The 24,599-nt window shown below is 37.2% G+C and overlaps 1 protein-coding gene across 4 annotated transcripts in view; it reads right to left on the bottom strand.

Annotated features, from left to right (window-relative positions):
- LOC107145524 (1-phosphatidylinositol 4,5-bisphosphate phosphodiesterase beta-4) overlaps positions 1–24,292 on the bottom strand; it is a 92,775-nt gene extending 68,483 nt beyond the window's left edge. The window contains exons 1-9 of one of the 4 annotated variants that reach the window (XM_015489571.2): positions 24,001–24,292; positions 16,451–16,559; positions 12,940–13,150; positions 10,980–11,073; positions 8,663–8,742; positions 8,078–8,162; positions 5,079–5,169; positions 3,979–4,074; positions 575–675 (exon numbers count right to left, since the gene is read on the bottom strand). In XM_015489571.2, the coding sequence (XP_015345057.2) occupies positions 575–675; positions 3,979–4,074; positions 5,079–5,169; positions 8,078–8,162; positions 8,663–8,742; positions 10,980–11,073; positions 12,940–13,150; positions 16,451–16,559; positions 24,001–24,174 (1,041 nt within the window). In that variant the 5' untranslated portion in view covers positions 24,175–24,292. The remainder of the gene's footprint in view (positions 1–574; positions 676–3,978; positions 4,075–5,078; positions 5,170–8,077; positions 8,163–8,662; positions 8,743–10,979; positions 11,074–12,939; positions 13,151–16,450; positions 16,560–24,000) is intronic. The other 3 variants (XM_048811298.1, XM_048811296.1, XM_048811297.1) reach the window with 3 other exon arrangements.
- Between the last annotated feature and the right edge of the window lie 307 nt (positions 24,293–24,599).

Below are 24,599 nucleotides of genomic sequence, written 5' to 3'. Positions count from 1 at the left end.
GTTCCGCCTACCTGGCAGGCGCGGGGGGTTGGGGGCGGCTCTGCCCCTCAGCAGGCCGCTGGGCCTGCTCTGTGGGTGGTCACAGTTCCGTCTACCTTGCCGGCGCAGGGGGTTAATAAATTTTTTTTATTGAATAAGTGGTTGGAAATATTTTTATGCTTACTCTATATTAGGAGGGGAATATTAATTAGTGGTTCTCTGATGGAAGAATATTCAAGGGTATTTTCTGATGATTCTAACAGGTGACCATTGTCCCTGGGACGCTGTGGGTGTCTCTCTACCCACCTACAATATTACAAAAATCAAAAATATTTAAATGACATAATAAATGATAGTGTTTAAAGGAAACTGGCTAAATAAATTGTGGTTAATACTGGGCATGGCTAATAAGTAATTTAAATGTCCTTTTTAACTTAATATTGTGTATGTGTGAAATCTGGGTCACCCAGCAGAAAATTCTATCTTGTGCAATTAAAAGGAATGATAGGCTACTTTATCCTCTTGTAGTTGAAACATTTCCAAAATTTCATAACAGCTCCACATTGTGAAACAAAAGGGCCATGAAGACTCTGACCTTCTTGACACTATTTGCAACAGCTTCCTTATGACCCAAGTCATCAGCAGAAAGTTCACTTCCAAATTTGAACTCAGGGTGAGCTTCCTCCTCTTGGTCAGCTGTGTGAAAAACAAAAGAAAAATTCATGAACCCAAATTACTGGAAGTCAGACCTTGCCTGAAATCTTGGGAAGAACATGACAAAAGATTTTCATGACCTATATACTCTGCAAATTGTGAACTGAAAATCTGAAATCTGACACGCTGAAAAATCCAAAACTTTTTGAGCATCATGATGATGACACTTTTTTTCAGATTTCAAAGCAATTTGAATCTTCATTTTATTTTAATTAGGGGTATTCAGCTGGTAAAAAAGTCTATGTGAATATTTCAAAATCTGAAAAAACTCCCCAAACTGAAACACTTCAATTCTCAAGTGCTTTGTATAAAGAATACTCAATCTGTGTGTTTCATCTAACCAGCCCAGCCAGATATAACTACCTGAAGACAAGGAGTGAGTCCCATACAAGTGGTAGACATTTAATAATTACTACTTTTAAGGAGTGCACAAATGCACAGTATCATTTCTGAAGGTGCATGAGCGCACAAACACACCACAACATATGTGATTTTGGTATTCCCCCCTGCTTGTCTCCTAGGGCCAGGAGTCAGAGGCTCTTCTGAGTCTAAACTTAGTCTAATGGTTAGGCAGTTCTTTCACTAAGAGTCTTTTCTATTTTCCACAACCTCTAGGCAGGACTGCCCTCTTGAACCATGCTGATTTCCTTCTGCCCTCTATGCCAACGTATCTAAATTAGAGGCTCTAGTAACCTATATATAGTTGGATCTTTGTTGACACCAAGGCAATTGCAGCCAACTGGTTGACCAGAACTGAGGCCAAGTAGTTGAGGAAATCTAAGAATTGTATACATCACTAGGTCAGAAGGGGCCTCTGTGCCCCTAAAAGGAAATTCAGTGGATTATTATATCTTTTCAGGTATTTATTTTACTGATGTACTATGCCATGGGGTTATTTATATACAAAATAAAATTAGAATCTCAATTTTGGAATAAGATGGTAGTTACTAGAAGCTGTGTGCCTTGAAGAATCATTAGCATATGTGCCAAGAAGGAAGAAAGTGTCTTTCAGAATGGTAAGTGGCCAGGCATGGTGGAGCATGCCTATAATCCTAGCAGCTCAGGAGGTTGAGGCAGGAGGATCGTGAGTTCAAAGCCAGCCTCAGCAACTTGGTGAGGGCCTGTCTCTAAATAAAATGCAAAAAAGGGCTGGAGATGTGGCTCAGTGGGTAATTGCCCCTGGGTTCAATCCGTGGTACCAAAAAAAAAAAAAGGAGCATCATACTTATTTCATTGGGCTGGATGACGAAGGTTATATAAAGCAGTAATGAAGGCTGCCTGGTGCCCAGTTGGTATTACAATGCTAGTAGCTATTATTATTAATCTATATTTCTTCTTCATTTATTCCATTATTTCTGCAGTTTGTTTTACTAGATTATAGCAGTATTGGCAATGTCTTACATGTCTTCAGTTCCCATCTTTAAAATTTTAACCTAAATCATGGAACTGATTTTGCTTAATATTTACCTTTTTTTTTTTTTTTTTTGCATTTTAGCAGTATTTTGCTGATCTGTTAAAATATATACATATATTTATGATACTTTGTCCTTAAATGTAGTTTAGGTTTATTTATTTATTATATTTTATTTATAAAATTTATATTATACTATATATTATATATTTATATATATTACATATTTTTATATGCAAAATAATATAATAGATATATGATATAACAGAATATAATACAATTGACTACTGTATTTTCCCAAAACAGCTACATCAAGAGCGAGCTACCCTTAATGTGTTCTTCCACAATGAGAACTTGTTACTCACCTGCCTTCTTGAATTTGGGCAGTGCTAAGACTTCTTTGATGAATAATAGCACGGAGAGGAAGTGAGGCTGCACCGATTCTAAGCATAACTGTTAAAGAATTCAGCAGCTCCTACTTCTTACCTCTTGGAATACAGGATCTTGTATACTCTAAATAGGCACTTAGCCACTGTGCTGTGAGAAGCCCAAATCCCAGAGGTCCCGAGTGTGTGCTCTTCTCACTGAATCCAGTTATGTTCCCAGCCGAGAGCCAGCATTTGCTGCCAGCCATGTGAGAGAGTCACCTTGGATAACCAGTGCAACCAAACTTTCAGATGATGCCAGCCCCATATGTCATCTGCCAGTAACTGCATGAGAAGCCCAAGGGAGAACCAGCAACACAAGCCCAGGTGACCCATAAAACCATAAGAGATAATTATAAAGTGTTGTTTTAAGCCTCCAAGTCTGGGGTGGATTATTACACAGTAATAGATAAATAGCTACTGAAGGCATAAATTGGATAATCAGATATCTTTGGCCTCCCAAATCCTCCCTGCCACAACATAAACATAACGGAAGTATGACATTGGTTCTACAGTCAGGAGTCTTTATTAAGGGGTCATGAATAAGATAAGTTAATTCTCACAGCTTACTGTTTTTAACATTTTTTTTTACCAACTTTCCTAAAATCATATTTTAAGTGTTAAGATAATAAGTGAAGACTTTCCCTTTAGGAATTTTAGTTTCTATTTAGTAAACTTTTCAATGGGAATTTCTGAATTATTGTATTTCTAAATTATTTAGTTTCACAAATTTGCTGAGTCTGGCCTTGAACTTGCAAACCTCCTCCCTTAGCCTCCTGAGTAACTGAAATTATAAGTGTAAGCCACCTTGTACTGCCAATCCCAATTTTAAACGAAACATTATGGTTGTGGATATATGACAAAAACAAAATAAACAATTAAGAATAATCAAATATTTGTGGCTAAGACGCCTTTGGTAAAATTATCTACTTATATAGATAATTCTGAGCAGTGGATTATTTGAAGGCATTTAAACTTGGATTTTGTTTGTTTATGTTATTTTGGTACTGGGTATAGAACCCAGGGCCTCTCACAAGCTAAGCAGGTGCTCTACTGCTGAGCGACACCCCAGCCTGAACTTGAAATTTTAAATGTTGTCTCTTAGTTTCTCGTTCACTTTCTAAACACAAGCCAATGATTTACCTGAAGTTCTTTCATTCTACATTCCCAGGCTATTACCACCATTATCTCTGGCTGTGAATTTCTGCTGAACAGCTGGACACACACAGGGAGGGAGATGACTAAGCCAGTTTCCAATGCCCAGGTAAGTTAGAAGTAATAATATTTGGAAAAAAAAAAGGATCAAAAATAATGAAAGATGAAGGCTGATCTGTAAATATACACCTGAGTATTAAAACTATAATGTAACCACTATAAAGGACCCAATGAAACACATGTTTTACCTACGTTACAAAGTATTGTAATATATCACTTGAAATAGCAACTCACCACTTTCTATTTCCTCTTCATTGTCATCCTCTAAGATGCTAGCTGGAGCTGCAGATTCCCCAGCTTCCATCATGCTTTTCAAAGCTTCAAGCTGTTCTGTTATTATGAAGAAACAAGGAGATGGTGACAGATGTTAGATCACTTACAAAACTTGGGCTTTATGTCAGATATGGAGATGAAGGAAAAGAAATATGTTGTTTAGGCACCTCTTGACCATGCCCTAAGGTTTAGCAGTGGTCACTGTCTTCCCCATTCCTGCTGGTCTTATTTTTTTGTAAGAATTGTGCATCAACCACACTGTATACACATGAAAAAGGGCTGCCACTAGAATATGGTGAACTGTCCAAAATTCTGGTTTCTACATTTGAAAGGAGGATTCAGGATTTAAACCCAGAAAACAAACACCCATTAATTTTGAGAATCTGGCACAGACCAAGTTTTACAAACAATGATGGTGAAGTGATAGAAAAGAGATATGCACAGTAGAGAGAACAAAACTTTAGGATAAAAGATATTTGCAACTAATATAACTGGGGTTATTATCCTAAGTAAAAAAAATTCTTGTAAGTAAGTAAGCTAGACAAATGAAATTACTTTTTTAAAAAATGGGAAAATATGCATGGACAAATCACAAATTATAATGTACAAAGGAACTAGTTATCAAAAGATACAAATGAACTATTCAGGTATTTTTCTTCAAATAGTTGGGAGCATATAAAAAATGGCCAATAGTCAGCATTAAGGATACTACTGGGAAATAGTCTTGTCTTGTACATCAGTGGAGAAAGTACAACTTTTCTTAAAGAAAGCATAACAAGATGCATCGTAATACAAAATTTTTCTTCTGCTTCTCACTTTTTTTCCTCAGGACACTTGCAAATTCTGGCATGTGCATGTATGAATGTACTTTTTCTACTGTATGAATGAGTCTATGTACAAACTGAAATCAAATGGAACTGTGATAATTTTGCTACAGAAAGTATACTTAACATCATCATTACACCTCTTCCCCCCAAATTTGATGGTTTTACAATGAATTTCATGTTAGACAGCTGTACTATCCAAACACATGCTTCTATTTGTGCGTTTATTTGACTTACTCTTTTCAACTTCAGGTTTTAGTCGCTTATTTTTGATGAGTATTTTTCTTTTGAGGTCATTGGGGGATGGCAATGGTCTTCCTGGTTCAAGCTAGAGAGACACAGAAAGAGCTGAAATTAGCAATGGTTGTGCTTTTCTACTTCAGCTTTGGAGCATGGGGGGCCTGGAGTCATACAACCCAACATCCACTAGATGGCAGTCAGCACCTTTTCACATGTTGACAACCAAATTGGCCCACCCCATCCAACTTGGCCTTAGAATAATGCTGCAAACTTGGAATCCTCAGTCTGCAGAGATGTGCAGAGCTCCTCCAACTTCCTCAGTAGAGCTGGAGTCCGGCCTGGGTGGTGTTGCAGATGAGGGTTCTCCTCCACTTCAGGCCTTGCACCCTTTGGGTCTCTGATAAAGTACAAGGGGTCACACTGGGGCTGGAATTGGCTCTCCCAGATGAGAGGTTCCCTAGATAGAGCTCCCAAGAGCTGGACTGTTCAGCATGTCTGTCTGTTTAGTAGCTGTTCCGACTCAATACATGGGATTATGTTTTGTGGGTTCAACAAGGGAATCAAGAAGGGAATGGTCCTAATTATTGGAATCTGAACTCTACTGTGACTTTATTTACTTTCATTTAAGTCTGGAAATAGTGTGTCCCCTTAGGTTATTATTTTCATGGAACTGTCCCACATATAGACATCTGTTCTGTACCCACTAATCAATACCCTTATCTGTCCATCTTTACTTCCAAGTGTCTAGTCATTTTCCAAACTCATTTATATCCCACAGATGACAAGCAAGACACCGTATTTTCTGTCTGTCTTGCCTTAAGTGAGACCCTTGGCTGAAATGCTGCTTCCTACAGGCAGCCAAGTGGAACTGGTCCATTCCCCAGGGGTCTCTCTTGCACCAGGACTTCTCCAACAAATATTTCAATGCATAACTGTCTGTCTTCTTTCTCAGCTGTGTGTTTACTTTTGTGTCCTGTTTCCACCCAAACCCCAGCCCTCTAGACTAAAAACCCTTCAGTTCAGACAGTTGGTCTTATTCCCACGTATACTACCTATGATTTCCATAACCACATTCATGCATGTGAACATCATTAAGAGTATAGTGGTCTTTTCACAAAAATAAGCACTTTACCCTAATCAGAAAAATAAGTGGAGGGTTAAGGTTAAAAAATAATAAAATATTCATGTTTGGTGGTGTACACCTGTAATCCCATCTACACAGGAGGCTGAGGAAGAAGGATCACAAGTTTGAAGCTAGCCTAAGCCACTTAGCAAGACCCTATCTCAAAAAAAAAAAAAAGTTAGAAAAATAAGAAGTTCTGGGGATGTAGCTCAGCAATGCACTTCTACTATCAATCCCCAGTGCAAAATAATAATCAATTAAATCAAGGATGTTGCTTCAGTTGGATTTCCTTAGAATCAGCCTCTGAAACAAAGACTGATGGACCAATAGTTTATTTGGGAGATGGCCCCAAAAGACTCCAACAGAGTGGGAAAGAGAGAAAAGAAGACAGGCAGCCAATCAAAGGTGCGTTATCAAGCAAGTTATCAGTGTGGAAAACTGGAGCTGGATCCTGCCAGAGAGCCCTGGGAGACAGAGGACAGGTGCTCAGAATCAGCCCACCTCGGGAGTGATAGAGCATGAAGTGGGAGTGTTAATTCTCTGACACTTCTGGCCGGTCTTTTATGTATGGACAGAGCAGGCTCTAGGGAGCAGAGGACACAGGCATGGAGTTGTGGGTGCTGGCAGATTGAGTCACGCCCGTGGGCAGAGAAACAGGAAGTGCTTTGAGGCCATGGGCAGGCACCTGCTTCAATAGGCTGAACAGAATCAGATGGAGGAAGCAAAGGACACAAATACCCTTGTCTCCATATCTTTTCAGTTCTCTCAGACACACTTCCAGAAAACAAAACAAACAAACAAAACCCCCCAAATCTCATAAAACCACCCAAATTGTTTACATATAACACAAAGCACCCTTTTCTTCTGTTACTGTCATGTTCCTCTTCTGCCACCTCATGGTACCATGTGTGGGCCCCCTGGAGCTGGCTTCCCAATAGGCATGTCAAATATCCCACCATCATAGAGAGTTTTGTACTTTAATTTCATTAACTGTCTTGCTACCCACAACCTCTTGGGGCAGTGATTCTTAACCTCTTAGAGGTTATAGTTCCTTTTAAAAATATAAAGAACCCTCTGGAATGATCACATATTTAAAACTCACATGCAATTAGAATGGAATCAAAGGCCTCAGGAAGCCCATTTATGGACCACAGATTAATATTCTTTATGTTTTAAAGAAACTAGCAGGTGTAGACTGAAATTCCAAAATGTCCATATTATTACCCTATGTACATACATGACTACATTACCAGTGGGAGTCTCCATCATGTACAACCAAAAGAATGAGAAATTATATCCCACTTATGTATGATGTGTCAAAGTACATTCTACTGTCATGTATTACTAATTAGGATAAATATTTTTCAAACGTACATATCAGTTTAACCAAGACTTTGTTTTGGAGTTGGGAACTTGCACTTCAGGATACTGTGACATCAATCTAGGGCATTTTCCATAACAAGAGGCTCCCATGGCTTCTGAATAGCAGGCAAACATTTATTCACCTGGAGGACTTTTAAAAAGCACTATGCTGGTGGCAGACTCTGGGTCCATTAAATCAATCTGTGGGTGCAGCCCTGTCATGGGTGTTTTTCACAGTTCCCCAAGATAATTCTAACATCTAACTAATGTTAAGAATAAGTACAGAATCTAGACTCTTGGCCTGGGTGCTGAAATTTAAACCATGAGACCCCAAGCTCTTCCAAATTAAATTCATCCTTTCGAAGCATGATAAAAACGCTTTTTGTACTGAAGAATTTAAATAAATATGAAGATCTTTAGCATCAGTCCTTCAGTGCTACTTGACCCTTCAAAAATGAATTTCAAAACAAATTCATTCATGCTAGAAATATGGTTTTCTAAAAATACATACTGGATGTGATTCAAGTGCTTGTTTCAACAGGAGATCCCCAAATAGATCTTCACAATATTTGGACATCTTGTACTGTTGATATTTGCTGGAGAGAAAGAAGTGGCATTTGTAAATTCAAACATCCATTAACCTTCCAAGTTTAAGAAAACACCATTCTAGGCAATTAAAGAATCTCATCTGCAAAATGCATGATTATCCTTACAATGTGAATGAGATACTTTCAAATACCAAACTTTAACTGATTCGATTAAAAATAAAGTCACCCCCACACTAAAACTGGTAAGAATGCAACAATGTTTGTTAAGTTATATTCAAATCTTCCAACTCAATGAAACTTGAAGCAAGGTGTCCAATCTTTGACCTTTTATTTAGAGCAAGGGTTTTCTAAACCAGGTGAAGATGACTTTTTTGGAGAGATGGGGTTTGCATAAGATTCTCCATACTTACTGGAAGATCAGTTGGCACTTAGCAATTCAAAAACAAACTACACAGTTTTTTAAAAAGATATACTGCTAAGGTGAGGATGAGGAGTAGGAGTTAGGAAACAACATCTTTTGTATCTTGGAGTAAAATGAATCAATATACCTGCAGTGATTTTCAAAGGAGAGAATTACAGGATATTCGGATGTGACAAATGCAGTTTCCTTGATGGCTTGAATTACATCCTTTAAAAATAAAAGGTGGTTAATGAGATAAAAGAGCAGAAAAATTCAAGGCACCTCAAACTATTCAGTTCATTAATTGAGACTTTCTTGCTGAAAGTCAATTGCAGCCACTTAGACCTGGAGAACCCATCCACCTTGATACCTCTAATAGTACGATTGACCAAGTATGCAGTTAATGGTTAATGACATTTGTTTACCCAAAGCTATCTTTTATACCTCCAGAATGATGGTACTGTCAACTTACAAGACATTTTATTTAAGTGATCTCCTTGTTACTTACCTGATGATCTTCCAAGCCAGGGGCTCAGTATTCAACATTCTCTCTGAGGAGAAGCTAAGCTTTGGCACAGGGATTTTTCCAAGAGATCCCTCTTTAACTCCTTCCACCTCTGGAGAAATGTGTTGGTATTACCTTTCGGATTGCTAGAAAATTCTATTGACTCCTCTGTGTTTGGGGATCAGTCTTGGGCTACATTTCATTAATTCAATATAGATGTAACATTTGCAATATTCGTTGTTTCATATTGGCCTGGTTGATATGGGGAGGAGTTTCAGGGGAGGGATTCTCTGTGGTCAAGCACCATGCCAGGTAAAACAGGGTGTGCTCAGGATCTCCCTTGCACTTGAATGAGTCGAATGTATCCCCCTCCCACTATCTCTGTGAAAATGGAGAGGCCTTATAAGATAGTGAGCCCAAGTCTCTACTTTGCTTTAGAAAAACAGGTGTAAAAGCATTTATTTAATAATTGGTGGCTAACCACAGGACAAGCACTTCACTCAATGAAATCAGGAAAATATTTTACCATAGTTATCCAGGGAAGTCCATTTGAAAGGATAATCCTCAAGGTCAGGTAAGCTTACAATATTTTATGTAAGCATCCTTATGGTTGAGTTGGTCATTTAATTATTCTTTTCTTTTTTTTTTTTTTTTGAGCCCAAGGGTGCTTAACCATTGAGCAACACCCCCAGCCCTTTTTAAATTTTTTTTATTTTGAGACCAAGTCTCACTAAATTGCTTAGGGCCTCGATAAATTGCTAAGGATGGCTTTGAACTTGTCATCCTCATGCATCAGATTTTAAAGCCACTAAGATTATAGATGTGCAGCATTGCACCTGGCCATTTAGTTATTCTTGCTTAAAATTTCTTCCCAGGTTAAAGTTCACGTCCTTAATTATCCACTTGACCAAGAATTATGTTTTAAGGAAAACTCTGGTGCTACTCTGGGGTCCTCCTTTGCTCAGTCCAAGCTGAGAGGGAATGGCCTGTTTTTCACCTATGCTTCCTTATTAGGGTCCTTAATTCTCTAAGGAGAGTTCATAGCTTTCCCTATCAATTTGGCTGGCTGTGCAAATTCACAGCTTCCCACTTGCATATTTCTTGGCTCTTCCCAGGAAGCATAATCTTGAGCAACTACTCATCAAAACCTATCAATATTGTGGCTAAGAGAAATGATATTTGTGGTGTGTTACAGGTATAGGACCTAGGTGTCTGGGTTTCTTAAAACATCTCTGGTGATTTTTCACATGTGGAATTGAGAAATCAATTGTTCCAGGTATTGCAATACCCATCCTGTGCTACGTCAAAAGAACACAGGTGGATCTGACTTATTGGCCAATCACAGAATTTCTTTGACTTATCTTTTGTCAGGCTACCAGTGGCATATTGAGCAGCTCTAAGAAACCACTCTTCAAATCACACACGGACATCACCATTACTGAGATGCCCATTCATAATGATAGAAAATTTTTCATTGATGTCAGTTCTGATAATAATTGTGCTTTTCATTTATGGATCCTGTAAATCATGTGTTTGTGCAAGATTATAAGATTTCTTGACAAGCATCTATAAACTCTAACCTCATTCTTTTATTCTTACAGGTCCTGTCTGTCTATAATCTACTTTTTTCCTATATTTATTTTTTATGCTGCCTTTAAGTCCATCAAGAAAATGCAAATTAAGCAAACAAATAAGTAGATAAGACTCTGAAGTTTTTAGGTAAGTAAACTAGGAGACTGCTGGAGAAACCTCATTATGCAATCGTTGCCATTTGAAAGCAGGAAAAATCATACAAGAAGACATTAAGTGGAGATAACATTTGTCTTGCATCTCCCCTCAAACCTGGAAGAAAGAAATATGAAGGCACAATGCTTGAGAAAATGAAAATATTATTTTCCACCTCCTTATTGCCTACATAACAGTTTGAAAGAATTTATGGCTGTGTAATTTTAAAACATACCTTAAAAAGTATATCTGTACACATTGCTTTTCCATGAGTTATTATTGGTTCTTGATCTTCACCTTTTCCATCCCAACAGTCAAGTTCAACACACCTAGGAACACAGCAAAAATGACAACATGGAATTCTTACAATAGAAGAGTGTGTATAAAACTCAAAGAGAGGCATCAAAATAAGTTGTTTCCTTAGAGAGCAGGAAATCAGATGAATTTTGCAACAGGGCTATTTCATGACATATACAGCCTAAAACACATTATTCTTCTCATCAGTTTGGTATCATCAAAAAGGGCTGAGTCAGATTAAGAGACTTAAGAGGAGACAAGTAGTACAGTTCTGTATGAATTCAATAAGGAACAATGAGAGGATAACTGGGGGAATTTGAATGTAGGCTGGATTTAGATAACAATAAATTATTTTATTATTATTATTATTATTTTGGTACTGGGGTTTGGACCCAGGGGTGCTTTACCACTGAGCTACACTCACAACTGTTTTTATATTTTATTTTGATACAGGTTCTCCATGATTTGCTTAATTAGGATCCACTAAGTTGCTGAGGTTGGCTTTGAATTTGCAATCCTCCTGCCTCAGCCTCCTGAGCCACGGGAATCACAGGCATGTGCCACCATGCCCAGTTGACATTAAATTATTTTTAATTGTATTAAGTGGGATCATGTTATGTTCACTATGTAAGAATTTCTTTTCTTTCTTTTTCTTTTTTTTTTTTTAGTGATTAATACTCAAGTATTCAGGCTGGGGATGTAGCTCAGTTGGTAGAGTACTTGCCTCACATGCACAAGGTGTTCTGGGTTTGATCCCTAGCACCACAAACAAAACAAAACAAAAAACTCAAGTATTCAGAGGAAGTATGTGAATAGAAGTAGGGATGTGGTTAATTTATTTTAAAAGTATTTCCACATACAAAAATTGTGTGTTAAAAAAAATAAAGTTTTGCTTAATTGGTAACCAAGAAAAAAGTCATAGTGCACCTTCTTTTTTTATTTTTCACTTTCAACATTCTGGCCATTTTAAAATCTCAAATATCTGACTACAATTGTAAAAAATATTTTTAGTAATCTCTTCTTAGAGAATGAAATTTCTGAGCCTTTAACATTAAATTTGCAAGTACCTATAACTAGTAAAAACCATGACTTCTAAAAAGTGTGAGGGTTTTTTTTTGTCATTTTTTGGGGGCCTATTTAGTGTAAAATAGTATCTTTTGTGTTATAAACAAGGCTAGACCTTTCTGAAAGTAATGTTGTTCTTTCTTTCTCAAGGTTAAATGGCCATCATAATCCATTAAACAGAACGACAAATGTTGTTTTCACTCTGATTACAACTTCTTATTTCAGAAAAAAATAAACTATGGTAGTCCTCCCTTACTCCTAGTTTATTTATCCATGATCAGCAGTGGTCAGGAAATATTAATTGGAAAATACCGGAAATAAACATTTCATAAGATTTTAATTGTACAGCATTCTGAGTAGCACAACTAAATTTCTTGCTACCCCAATGTCCAACCTCCAATGTGACTCATTCCATGGCCCAGTGTATCCACAAGGTATACACTACCCCCCCAGTAACCACCTAATAGCCTTCTTAGTTATCTGTCAGATTATCCCACTGTGCTCAAGTAAGGCTTATTGTACTCAGTAAAGCCTCAAAAGCACAAGGAATGTGGCCAATTTTATTACAGTACATTTTTAATAATTGTTCTATTTTTATTATTGTTATTGTCATTAATCTCTTATTTTACTTCATTTATAAGTAAAACTTTATCATATGTATGTATATATAGCGAGAAATAGTATATAGAGTTAGATACTATACATGATTTCAAGCATCTATTGGAGGTATTGGAATATACCCCTGTGAATAAGGGGGGACAACTATACATTGAGGAGCACTGTATAACCCCCCTACCCCATATGTCCCAAATGGCCATCTCTGAGTTTCTGACCTGCAACCAGCCAGGAGAACTTGTCTGTACATTTCTACCGAAGACTTCCCACCAAACTGTCGGCCAGTGAGATAGGTGTTATGGGAAGAACTGATGAAGTAGTGAGCCAGAGGATGGTCCATTTCTTGGTAAAGCTCTAAACGATCTAGGAAGACTGGGGCATTTTCATCTGACATCAGATATCTGCAAAACCCATCACTTGATATGAGTCCTAGGGGAAAAAGAATATCTTAATAGCACCTGTAGCTCTGAAGATGTGCATCTCATTTATCCAGGGAAGGCAAGTTGGCTTGTACAGCAAGAGTAAAAACTTCTTCATATTACCTTCCTAAGAAACTTCATCTTACAGAACTTGAACAAAGTCATAGAATGGCAAATTATAAATAACACAGGCATTCAACAAAGAGGTGGCATTTTTTTATATCCAAGATAATGGAAGTACATGTTCCTCCGATTAAAAAACACAGTGCTATAAGCGATGGTTACAAGAGGTCAGGGGACTTTCTCTAGCTCTATTTCTGTCACTCCCTGGCTCTCAGCTTCCTCTTCTGCCAAGTGGAGAAAAAATACTGGTCCCATTTCTTTCCAGAACCAATTGAGAATATATATAAGAGGCGTTCTTTAAAAAATGGAAATAATATTAATTATAAGTCAGTACTTTTCCCACTGAATTGGAAAAGGGATTTTTTCCTGGATATGGTGTCCTCCAAATTTAAACAATTTTATTTTTCTATTTTATTTAAAAAGGTAGGGGGTGAGGCTGGTGAGAAAAATATGCAGGGGTCATTGAAATGTGGCCCCAAGAGCCCTTGTTCATTTCAATTGCACTTTTTTTTTTTTTTGACACAGGGCTGGGAGCTAATGGTAGTTACAGGAAAAGGGCATTATATTTAAGCATCTTCTACCTATCAACTACTGACAGCCTAGGCTCTTTGCTTTTTTTAATTTAAGCATTTGCAAGTTATGAACTGATTTCCAGTTCAAGGAAACTACAGATAGCATAATAAACTGACATAGACCTACACCACAGATTTGTCACATATTAACATTTTGTTTCATTGCTTTACATTTTAAAAATGAATACATAATTACAAATGGCACTGAAGTGCCCTAGTGCCCCACATCAGTTCCAGCTAATTTTATCTTTCTGCTTGTATATAGATAACCACTTCCCTCTAGCTTTTGTGTTTAACATTCCTCACAGTTTTTCAGTTTCACTTATGCATTTATTCACATATGCCTTTTTTGGAACAATAGATCATTTCAAATGCCTTTGAATTTATAAAAGAGCTATCCTAGTCTTTTTGAAGCATTTGAAAGTTGCTATTTTTCCTATATGTTTTCTTAGGACTTATCCAGCTGACATATGTTCATTTATTTTTCATGTACAGTAGTCCATATTGAATGTATAACTTATACCTTTTTTTCCATTATTCTGTTGATGCATATTTAGGTCAGTTTTAATCATACCTGAAAGTATGCAATAAAAGTTTGTATACCTCTCTCCTTGAGTACATTTATTCATTCTAAGAGCAGGTAGTTTTTGAAGCATTGGGATATGCAGTGATAGAAAAACGCAGACAAGTCCTGTTTTATGAAACCCACACATTATGAGTGAGATAAATAAACAAGTGAACAAATAAATATGTCATAAAAGTTCCAGAAGGACAAAGAAAGCAGGAATAAAGATGATGAAGAAATGGCAGCATGCTGTGCTCGATATGTGGCCGGTGAAGCCCCTCTGTGGAGGTACCTCACATGCATGGTGAGCAAGCCCCATGCACATATGGGGTGGGAAGCCCCTTTCCAGGCAGAAGGATCATCAAGTGCAAAGACCTTGATATAGGAGTGTGTATGCCAAGTTCACTCAATGACAGCAAGATAGAGTGAGTGACCCAGGAGGAAAGTGGCTGGAAATGAGTTGGGAGAAGTAGTGAAAGTCTATGTGAGCTGGACTTCAGTCCTAAGTACTTTGGATTTTATCCTAGGTATGTTGGAAAGCTTTCAGATATTTTGAAAAGTGGAATATCATTGGATTTGATTTCAAGAGGTTTACTCTGGCTGCTGCGTAGAGCATGGTGCTGAGTAAAAAGGACGACCAGTTAGAAGTCAACTGGTTGCCTGGAGAGGAAGGATGTGGGCTTGAATAGCCTGGTAGGGTGGAGACCATGACAGACCATGACCCTCTGCTTTAATTACATATAATGTGGAAAAATTATGATAATCAGAATATTGGTAGAGGTAAATAATGAAGTACTCTTGATAAAAATAGGCATTTGTGACCCTAGAAAAAAGCGTAAGTGTATGACTACATTCAAGGAAAAACCCCGGTATGGTGGGCTAGACATATCTATAAACAGGTCCTATATATGTTCTGAGAACAAATAAACTGTTCAGTCACATTCACATGCAATGGATACAAAAAAGAAGGAACACATTTTAACTGAGCATGGTGGTGCAGGCCTGTAATCTCTGCAATTTGAGAGAATAAGGGAGGAGGATTGTAAATTCAAAGCTAAACTCAGCAATTTAGTGAGATCTTCAGCAATTTAGCTGACCCTGTCTTAAAATTAAAAAAATAATAATAATAAAATAAAAAGAATAGGGGATGTAGCTCAGTGGTAAGGCACCTCTGGGCTCAATCCTCAGTACCAAGTCCATGAACACATACATACATACATACATACATACATAAGTAAATAAAAATAAAAGAGAAAGAAACCATTCTAAAGAGGAGGAAGCTGAAGCCCTGAAATTTATAACCACGTGGGACAGACAGAACCTAAACCTGGATCTCCTTTCAGTGTCCACTGAGACATGAGGCCAGCAGCGTCCAGTTATGACTACACCATCCTTCCAGCCCTCAGCAGGTGCTTCCCACTGCTATGGCACTGACCTTCAAATTCTTCTCCATGCCTTTCCTTTGACAAATATTTAGGCAACACATTGTTTCCAAAGTTTCATTGAAAGGGGCAAAGGTCCAGAAATGCAAACAATTTGCTAAAGTAATTCCTGACTATTTAATTTCATGTCATTTGTTTTTATCTTCCATTCCAGAAGTCAAATGAGGGGTGAGAGGGCACATCAAATCATGTGTCAAATTTAATTGGCTTGGCAAAACAAAAAAGAGGAAAAGGAGGTGAAAACTTTACATGACAGAGATTATTTTCACAGACTGCAAATAGGGACCGTATTTGGCATTCTTACATTTTAAGCAATATTCAAAAAATCTAGTAGTATACAAAAGTACGTTGGGAAAAAAATACTATGTTTAATAGCACAATAAATTTAATGGTATATCTTAGGCAGCAAGGACTAATTTGGAAGAAAGGTAATTTACACTAACTTAAGAGCAGAAAAAAGAAATCAGTTACTAATATGTGGCATGTGGCTTTATGGAGCTCCAAAGCATTAATAGATACCTTAAATTAAAAATCCAAGAGCTTTAAAAGTTGCATGTTTTCTCGTTTCAAAAGGAAAAAAAAAAGGCCTTTTTAACATTTTTTATTACCTTTTTTCTTCAAATCTTCATCAGGCTCATACATCTCAATGATCTGCATTGCCCTTTTAACATCATAAAATGGGAATAAAATTTCATTCAGTCGAGGATCTCGTTGATGCTATGATGAGAAAATAACTCCATTTAGGTTGACATTTCTCACCCTGGAGGCATTTCACATATCTAAGTATATAATTTCTAAAACAAGATATAGCTAGACTATCATGTTTATAATGACAAAGATCAGACTTCACTGCCTTTCTGTCTTTCCTCCTAAAATATATTTCAAAAAGTCCAAATTTGGGAGTACTTTGTTGGTTCCTCTCACTGAACAGGAAGGAGAGGAAATATGGGGTTTTTTCCCCCTTCAAAAGTTGAAGGCTTATAATATAGTGTGTGTGTCCACTGTATTGTCTTTTATTTCCCATATCATATTTTTCGGGCACAGCTGTCTATAAAAAGTGAGATCAAAATATTTGATAATATTAAAAAATTAATGTTAAAACTAGTTTTAAAAAGAAGCAAAAATAAATAAAAAAATAAAAAATAGTTCCAATAAATCAAGAGATCATATATTAGCTTAAGTGACAAAGCAAAACCAAAACCAAAACAATTCCAAAAAGCCCCCTAATGTTAGACAGGCAAATATCATTTCATTTTCATTACATCTTTCTATGTCATTAAGAGACTTTTTGGGCACCCTGAAAACTTCATTTTCTCGAGTTCATATTTTTTCAAAATAAATCAATTGTCATGATAAAAGTTAGAATAAAGAATATTGATAAGCTATAAACCATATGAAATTGCATTTAAATAAGTAGTTCAGAAGCAACTTGTTTGCTACGAACATTTATTTATTTATTTATTTATTTATTTATTTATTTATTGGTAGTTAAGATTGAACCCAGGAACATTCAACTATTGAGCTATGCTCCCAGCCTTTAAATTTTTTTTTTTTTTAATTATGATTTTGAGACAGGATCTCCCTGAATTTCACAGGTTAACCACAAACTTGTGATCCTCCTGTCTCAGCCTCTCAAGTTGCTAGGATCACAGGTGCATATTACCATGCCCAGTCTCACTATAAAATTTAACTCCATTTCCCTGAGAAAATTGGGCAGAAAATGTATGACATCATCTTTTTAAAATGGGCACTTAAGATGCTTCTGGAGCTGCTTCCTGAAGTGAAGTCATCCTAATTTCACAGGTATAGTGACACGTCCTTACTACTTGACCTAGCTACAATGTGTGTGTGTGTGTGTGTGTGTGTGTGTGTAGGCAGTGGATCCATTAAACTTCCTTACTGTGGATGAAAGGTTTGCATTGTGTTCTTGGCCATTTCTCAAATGAATGAATGAATGAATAAATGAATAAATAAATAAATAAAGCAAACTTTCATGGAATAATAACTGATAAGCAGATGTGAGCAAGATCTTGTCAACAAAAAGAACCTTAGCAACAATTCTTTACCCAAATATATGCACAGACTTTGAAAGACATTATTGGAAAGGTATTTAGAAAGCAATTGTTAAAAAAAGTTCATATGGATTTCCCGTCCCCATTTGCTTGGGGATGATCATTTGAGTGGAAGTCTATATTGAGAATGAATGTCTTTGGCCAATGGAACACTTGATATCATTTCCTAAAGCATAGGTGGTCTTAGCCTTTCTCATTTTCCCACCTCCCACCATTGAGTGAAGAGTGTTAAATTATAAGGAATTGATATATTTTGGCAATTTATCCCAATGAAGCATGCTTCTGTTGTAATCTGAGAAATTACAGGTCTTAACAGCTCATAATCATGCAAATGCCAAAGCAGACACTGTTATATTCATAATGGTTCTTGAAAACACAAAGAACAAAAGTGATGGTATGAGCACAGAAAAAGATATTGTGAGGTGGGCCGTGGAGTGCCAGGCAAGTGAAGGCATGCGGCACCTTGTTTAGAAAATGAGACCATCATGCAGTAGAGCTCCCTGTTCAAGGAAATGACCACCTGTACCCATGTGAGAATGCACTATTTTAAAAGCAAACAAAATAACCTTCTTTGTAGGCACATCCCTCCTCCCATAAACAGTATCATGGAAGATCCTTTATTAGATCACAGAGCAGTTAACATATAGTTGGCCACTGTATTTCTCTTCCATAGTAAAATGAAATCTTTTGACTTCGAGATATGCTCATTGATAAGTATTCTGGACTGATGGAAATGATGGGGCAAATCCATATGAATTAAAAAAGTGACAGAAAGAAGTGATACTCAGCTATGGAGAGGGAAGAGAGAAAATCGAGGAAAGGAGGAGACGGAATTCAGACATTTTAATGTATTTTTATATAGAGAGATGTGTGTATTCTAAAACTGCTACTCAAAGTATGGTGGCAGCAATGTCACCAACACCTGGGAAACTTGTTAGAAATGCAGATTCTCAGTCCTCTATGGCTGGATCTACTGAATCTGATTCTCTGGGGCAGAACACAGGAATTCACGTTTTAATATGCTTTTCAGTGATTCTGATGCACCCAAGTTTAAGAAGCTCTAACCTGTAATGGTATGCATCTTAGCACATTTGTATATGCATGCAAAAAAAAGGTACCTAAAATCTACAAAAATGACTTCCAGGTAAACCCCATTAAAATGTGTCAGAGGAGGGGGCTTGGGATGTGGCTCAAGCGTAGCGTGCTCGCCTGGCATGCGCGCAGCGCTGGGTTCGATCCTCAGCACCACATACAATAAAGATGTTGTGTCCGCCGAAAACTAAAAAATAAATATTAAAAAAATTAAAAATTCTCTGTCTCTCTCTCTCTTTAAAAAAGATATTTAAAAAAATGTGTCAAAGTACATGATAGTCATTCAACCTCTATCAGAAGCAATAGACAGGAAAACTGAGTCTTACAATGTATGTCTCATAACCCACTATTCTAAAAATTATATTCCCAGTGCAAATCAGCAAGCAGTGAAGACAAGATGGAATTGCATTTGTCTTTGCATCTATTCTGCCAGATAACATACTCTTTGGTTTCCCTAAAATTTTCACATTGAAAAAAAAATTCTGGATAATCCAGAGGCAGGGAACAAATGGTAAGGTTTACAGTTAAGAGTCACAAAACTACAACTTTTATGCAAAAATGCAATGAGGAGAAAATGATGTCCAGGTACACTAAGAGTAATGAGGTTGCAGAAGAGTTCCACTTAGACACAGCACCATGAGGCAGATTCTTCCCAGCTCTGAGGGACCATCAGTTTTCAGTCAGGTAAACAATGTACCCAGAATATTCACCTCATAGTATCCAGTGTTTTGTAGAATGGGAGTCTAAATAGCTTCCAAAAATAGGTCACAAAATTGTGCCCAAGAAAATGAGGAGATAATGGACAGGTCCCCATTACTCTGTCCTTCTTAAGAAAAGGCATCAGCTACTTCAATACAGGTAGCATTGGAGAAGATGGACGTTAATAAAAGTAATATTCAAACAAGATATAACAAAGAGAAAGGAATAAGTGGCAAGTCAAGTTTACTCATAAAGCCAAAATACCTCTCTCTTTTCTCTCTTTGCCTGTGCGTTAAAGAATAAAGATATTGTGAAAGGAAATAGATGGTGAGCTCTTGCTCATATATTTCCAACTGCAAAAAAAAAAAAAATCATGTTTAGCCCGAAGAACTCTTTGAATTTATAAGCGTGATCATATGACAGTGTATGGCAGGGGAAAGTAACCAGTAAAAGAAAATAAAGCCAACTCCTGGTCAAGGTGGCCATGTACCACCTTTTTACTCTCTTCTTTTTTTATCTTTCTTTCCTACCCTTTATGCATCCCTCAATTATGCAGGCTCTTAGTTGTTGCCATCTGTGTAAGAATTCAAATAGGAAAATGATGGCAATACTGAAATCAATTTAGTTTCTCATAAGGAACAGGGAAAAGGAGTTGAAACTAACTGAAGCCCAGAGAGAGACTTTAATTCTGCCACCCACAAGCAACTGTGTTGACAGTAGATCAGACCATGTGCCAACTTCCATGAAGTGCCTCCACTAGCATTCCTAGACTCCAGTTTGTTATTTTCATAAGTTTGGCAAAGAAAGTTTCCCCTGTCCATTGGGTGGGACCTATTGACATACTGTGGCAAAATTTTAGATGTGATTGACGAATTGCCATGACTAAATTCTTTATCAGAATATGTGTACCATTCCCATTTTCTTCCCACTTACACTAAGCATTCCAAGGAAGACTCCAGTAATCTACTAGATAGTGCTGCACAAACTTTAATGTGAAGAGGACTAACTCTGACTTAGCAGGTCTGAGTGGGGTTGAAGATGCTGCATTTGTAACAAGCTCCCTGAGCCATACCAGTGCTGCTGGTCCACAGATCACACTTTTTGGAGCAAAGACCAAGGAGATACTGAGAAGCAGGTGAGGAGGCAGATGTGAAGCCACCCCTGACAGGCTAGTGACTGTTAATGGCATGGATAGAGAGGGGGTGGCATAGACCCTACAGAGACCAAGGTAATAAATGACCAATCATTTATTCTCTCCTTCCCACCTCCTTTAGGTACACATGAGTATATTGAACAGAAAATTCCACAGAAAGAATAAGAAGGTGTGGGAGCCAGCATATCATAAAGGGGATTTCTTTTCCTATAATCTGTTCCAGTTGGTTACCATTGATGGCCATGTGTATCTATGGGTTTTTGCTTTCCAGATTGGTTGTAATGGTTACCTTGATGAACTCTCTTATAAATTCAAAGAGTTCTTCAGTTAACTGTTTTGGATATCCATGTAGACCATTGACAACTGCATTCACAGAGGCAAAGGCCTTGGACTTCCCAGTGTTTCTGAGTTTTCCCTGCCTTATTGCAAGATCCAAGGCTTCCAGCTGCAATGGTGAACACTGCCTGTTGAGATTATATGGCTAAGGCATTTTCCAAATGTTAAGATGTAACCTTTGGATCAGAGTCCCTTACATTCCAAGGCCAGATCCTTTCTTGAGGGAGCTCATTGTGTCCCCTTTTGGCATGGGTTTTGAAAGGAGACACAGCACAGTTATGTTCATAGTTAGCAACTATAGTTCTCTTCCACATTATAGTTAAGTCTTGATTTAAAGATAAGTTTTTATTTTATTTTTCTTTTTGGAGAGATTGAAGGGACAAGGGTAGACTCAAGAAAGTGAGCGTGAGGTGTTGGCAGAATGTTCTCTAGGTTTGACAACTTCTTCAAGGAGACTCTCAAATTTTTGTCTAGTCCTTCCTGCTGTGTTCACTAGGACTGAAACTGAAGAGATACAGTAGACTGGCTTATAGTTTCTATCACCTGAAGAAATCTAGAATCACACTGATTCCATCCAGTCCCACTCAAAAACTCAAGCCACCACCTTAATGTCAAGGTGAAGCCAAATAGAAAGAAACATAAAAACTGAAAGAATATCATTGTCTACTGTCATGGTGAGAGAGAAAAGCTTGACTATTAGTATAGAAAATGGATGCCAAGACAAAGAAAATACGGGGGATCTGATATAGATGTATATTGAATAAAGACTTAAAAACATTTAATACAAATTTAAACATTTTTAAAATAAAATTTTCAATAAAAATTTAACCATAAAATTTAAATGAAATGTTCAAATAAAATTTAAAAACTGTATAGGGATTTAAAGAGTGACTATTGGGTAGACTGATAAAAAACAACCCATAAAAGGAAATGTTTAAGGCATGAGCCAAGGAAGGCTGCACCTATCCTCAGGGCTATTTCTGAATTTGAACACAAAATGTGGTATGAAGTTTCCCCGTTTAATTGATGGCTGGTTGCTGGCTCCATCCCATGTCACAGCACATAAGAAGCCTTATTGTAGGAAGCCACAAGTTGACGACACAGTAGATTTTCTCCTCTCTACCGTCTTCCCTTGTTAGTAGGAAGCTCATTCCTGCCCATGGTACCAAATTCAAGGTCATCAATTAACCAGAGTGCATGAGGAAGCTGAGGAAAATAAAACAATGAAACAAAAAACACAAAAGGAGGAAGAGGGAGAGGGGAGGGGCCCAGGAAATAAAGCAAAGGCAGGCAATTTAATTTCTAAAGCAACTGTGGCATAAGAATGTGGATAGTATCTGGGTAAAGATTTCAAACATAATTTTCACATGACTAGAGACTAGTGGAGTGGAAAAACCTGAAACATTTTCAAGTAAAATAAATATTGTATTGTACGGACAGTATGACTTCAAAGTGGAGGCCTCTGTGCAGGCAGGTGGAGTCCCTCCCTTCTCTTTTTTGTCTCAGTACATCTAGACTCTGATTGATACATAGTTTCTAAAGTGTGACCCTATGAATAGGAAGCCAGTGAACCTTCACAAAGAATGAAAAGAAAGGACCTCTGGCAAAAATGTGATTTGTTTCTACAAAGTAGCAAATCACTGACTGTTGTCTTTTCTTAAGGCAATACCTTCTGTCTAGCATGATAACCATTTTTTCCTCTTCTTTTTTTGCGGTACTGGGGATTGAATGCTAGGTCTCAAACATGAGAGGCAAACTCTGCTTCTGAGCTACATTCCTAGCCCTTCTTCTCCTCCTTCTTTTGTTTTCTTTTTATGCGGAGGATTGAACATAGGGCCTTCTGAAGCACGAGCCCTACCACTAACCTCTACCTCCCAGGCCCATTCCTACCCTTTCTAATGATGTTTCTTTATAGAACATGATGGTTAACTTAAGTTATTTTGGAACAAAAATACGCTGTTTATCCTTCACTCAAATTCTTCTTATTTTTCATGAATTGGGGAAAAAAGGGATTTTTTTTTTCCTAAGAGCTTTGATGGATTTTGCTAAAAATGGTTTTTGTACATGTAAAGAAAAAAAAAAGTTCATTTCAGTTGTAATAAAAGTTGTGACCTTTACTTGTCCTAAAATGTTTTTCTCTTGTGCTTACGTAAATTTCATCAACCAGTTTTGGTGGTTAAGTGAATCATGTTCTAAAATTAACTCTGAGCTTGTTATAAAAATAAAAAGCAAAAATTGAACCTGCAATTCAATTGGCCTAATACTCAATAGATTATTTTCACCCAGGAACTCAAGTGTTTTGCTTGTTGTCAAAATATTCTATCAGAAACTACATACTTTTCTTACATGCAATCCATTAAAAGACAAAAATAAAGCTCTCCAATCCATGCAAAGGGTATGACAAAAAGTTAGCAATGGAGAATCCATCTACAATAACTCAATCCATTATCTTTCTATTTAATGGAATCAACAGGAGAAAAAAAAATTATCTTAAATATCATCTTGCAATACACATAGGCACATTTAATTAAATAAATATATTAAAAAACACACACATACACACAAAAGCAGAGCTTCATGTCACAGCGGGAAACCAATGAGAAGCAGGGTGCAAAGCCAATGTAGAAGAAGCACATGTACACACAGGTAGGAGCTGATTTTTGCACCTGGTAGAGCCATCATGGAAAGATCAGCAGGTCAGAAGCAAAGCAAAGAAGGGCAGAGGACTCGGGCATGCAATGAGGACACTGGGGATGCAAGCCAACTGCACACAGACTTTATGGAGTTAATGTATGAAAAAGCTTACTTCATTTAGAAAGCTCACTAATTGGTCTACCGTTAAATAATCAGTTTTGTCTCCATTGCTGAAAAGAAATTTATTAGAAAAAGTAAGTTTTTGTATACGATTGCTACAGTAGGCACGATTTACATGTTGACATTTGTTGGTGATCATTCTAAACTTATTGTCTAACCCTGTCATAGTGGCAAATTCTTAAAATGGCCAGACTGTTTGTAAGGGGGAAAAACCCAACAATGACAAAGGAAAGAAAACACTCCCACTACGTCACAGAAGATGTCTGCAATTCTTTAGCATTACCAGAAGGTGTTATTTCAAAACAACATGTAAGTCATCCATTTGAAATAATTGGAATGAATGAACTTTTCAAAAACATATTAACTTTCCAAATTGAATCTAGTTAGTTCACATAATGGGTTAATACCTAAAGGAGCAGGTTAAAATTGTAGGTAGTTAGTAAAGCCAATGCNTCCTTGAGGAAGAAAGTAGATGCCTGCTTAAAAGATACTGAATGAATGAAGCCTAGTATTTAATTATGCTAGTTTTGTGAATCTTCAGAAGTTCCACAGAAAGGGGCTTAGGTGGACCATTCAAGGTATTACTTGTCA

This window comes from Marmota marmota, unplaced genomic scaffold (genome assembly GCF_001458135.2).
Source record: "Marmota marmota marmota unplaced genomic scaffold, marMar, whole genome shotgun sequence".
In the NCBI taxonomy this organism is placed as follows: Eukaryota; Metazoa; Chordata; class Mammalia; order Rodentia; family Sciuridae; genus Marmota; species Marmota marmota.
This window is presented reverse-complemented; position numbering and strand designations above follow the sequence as displayed.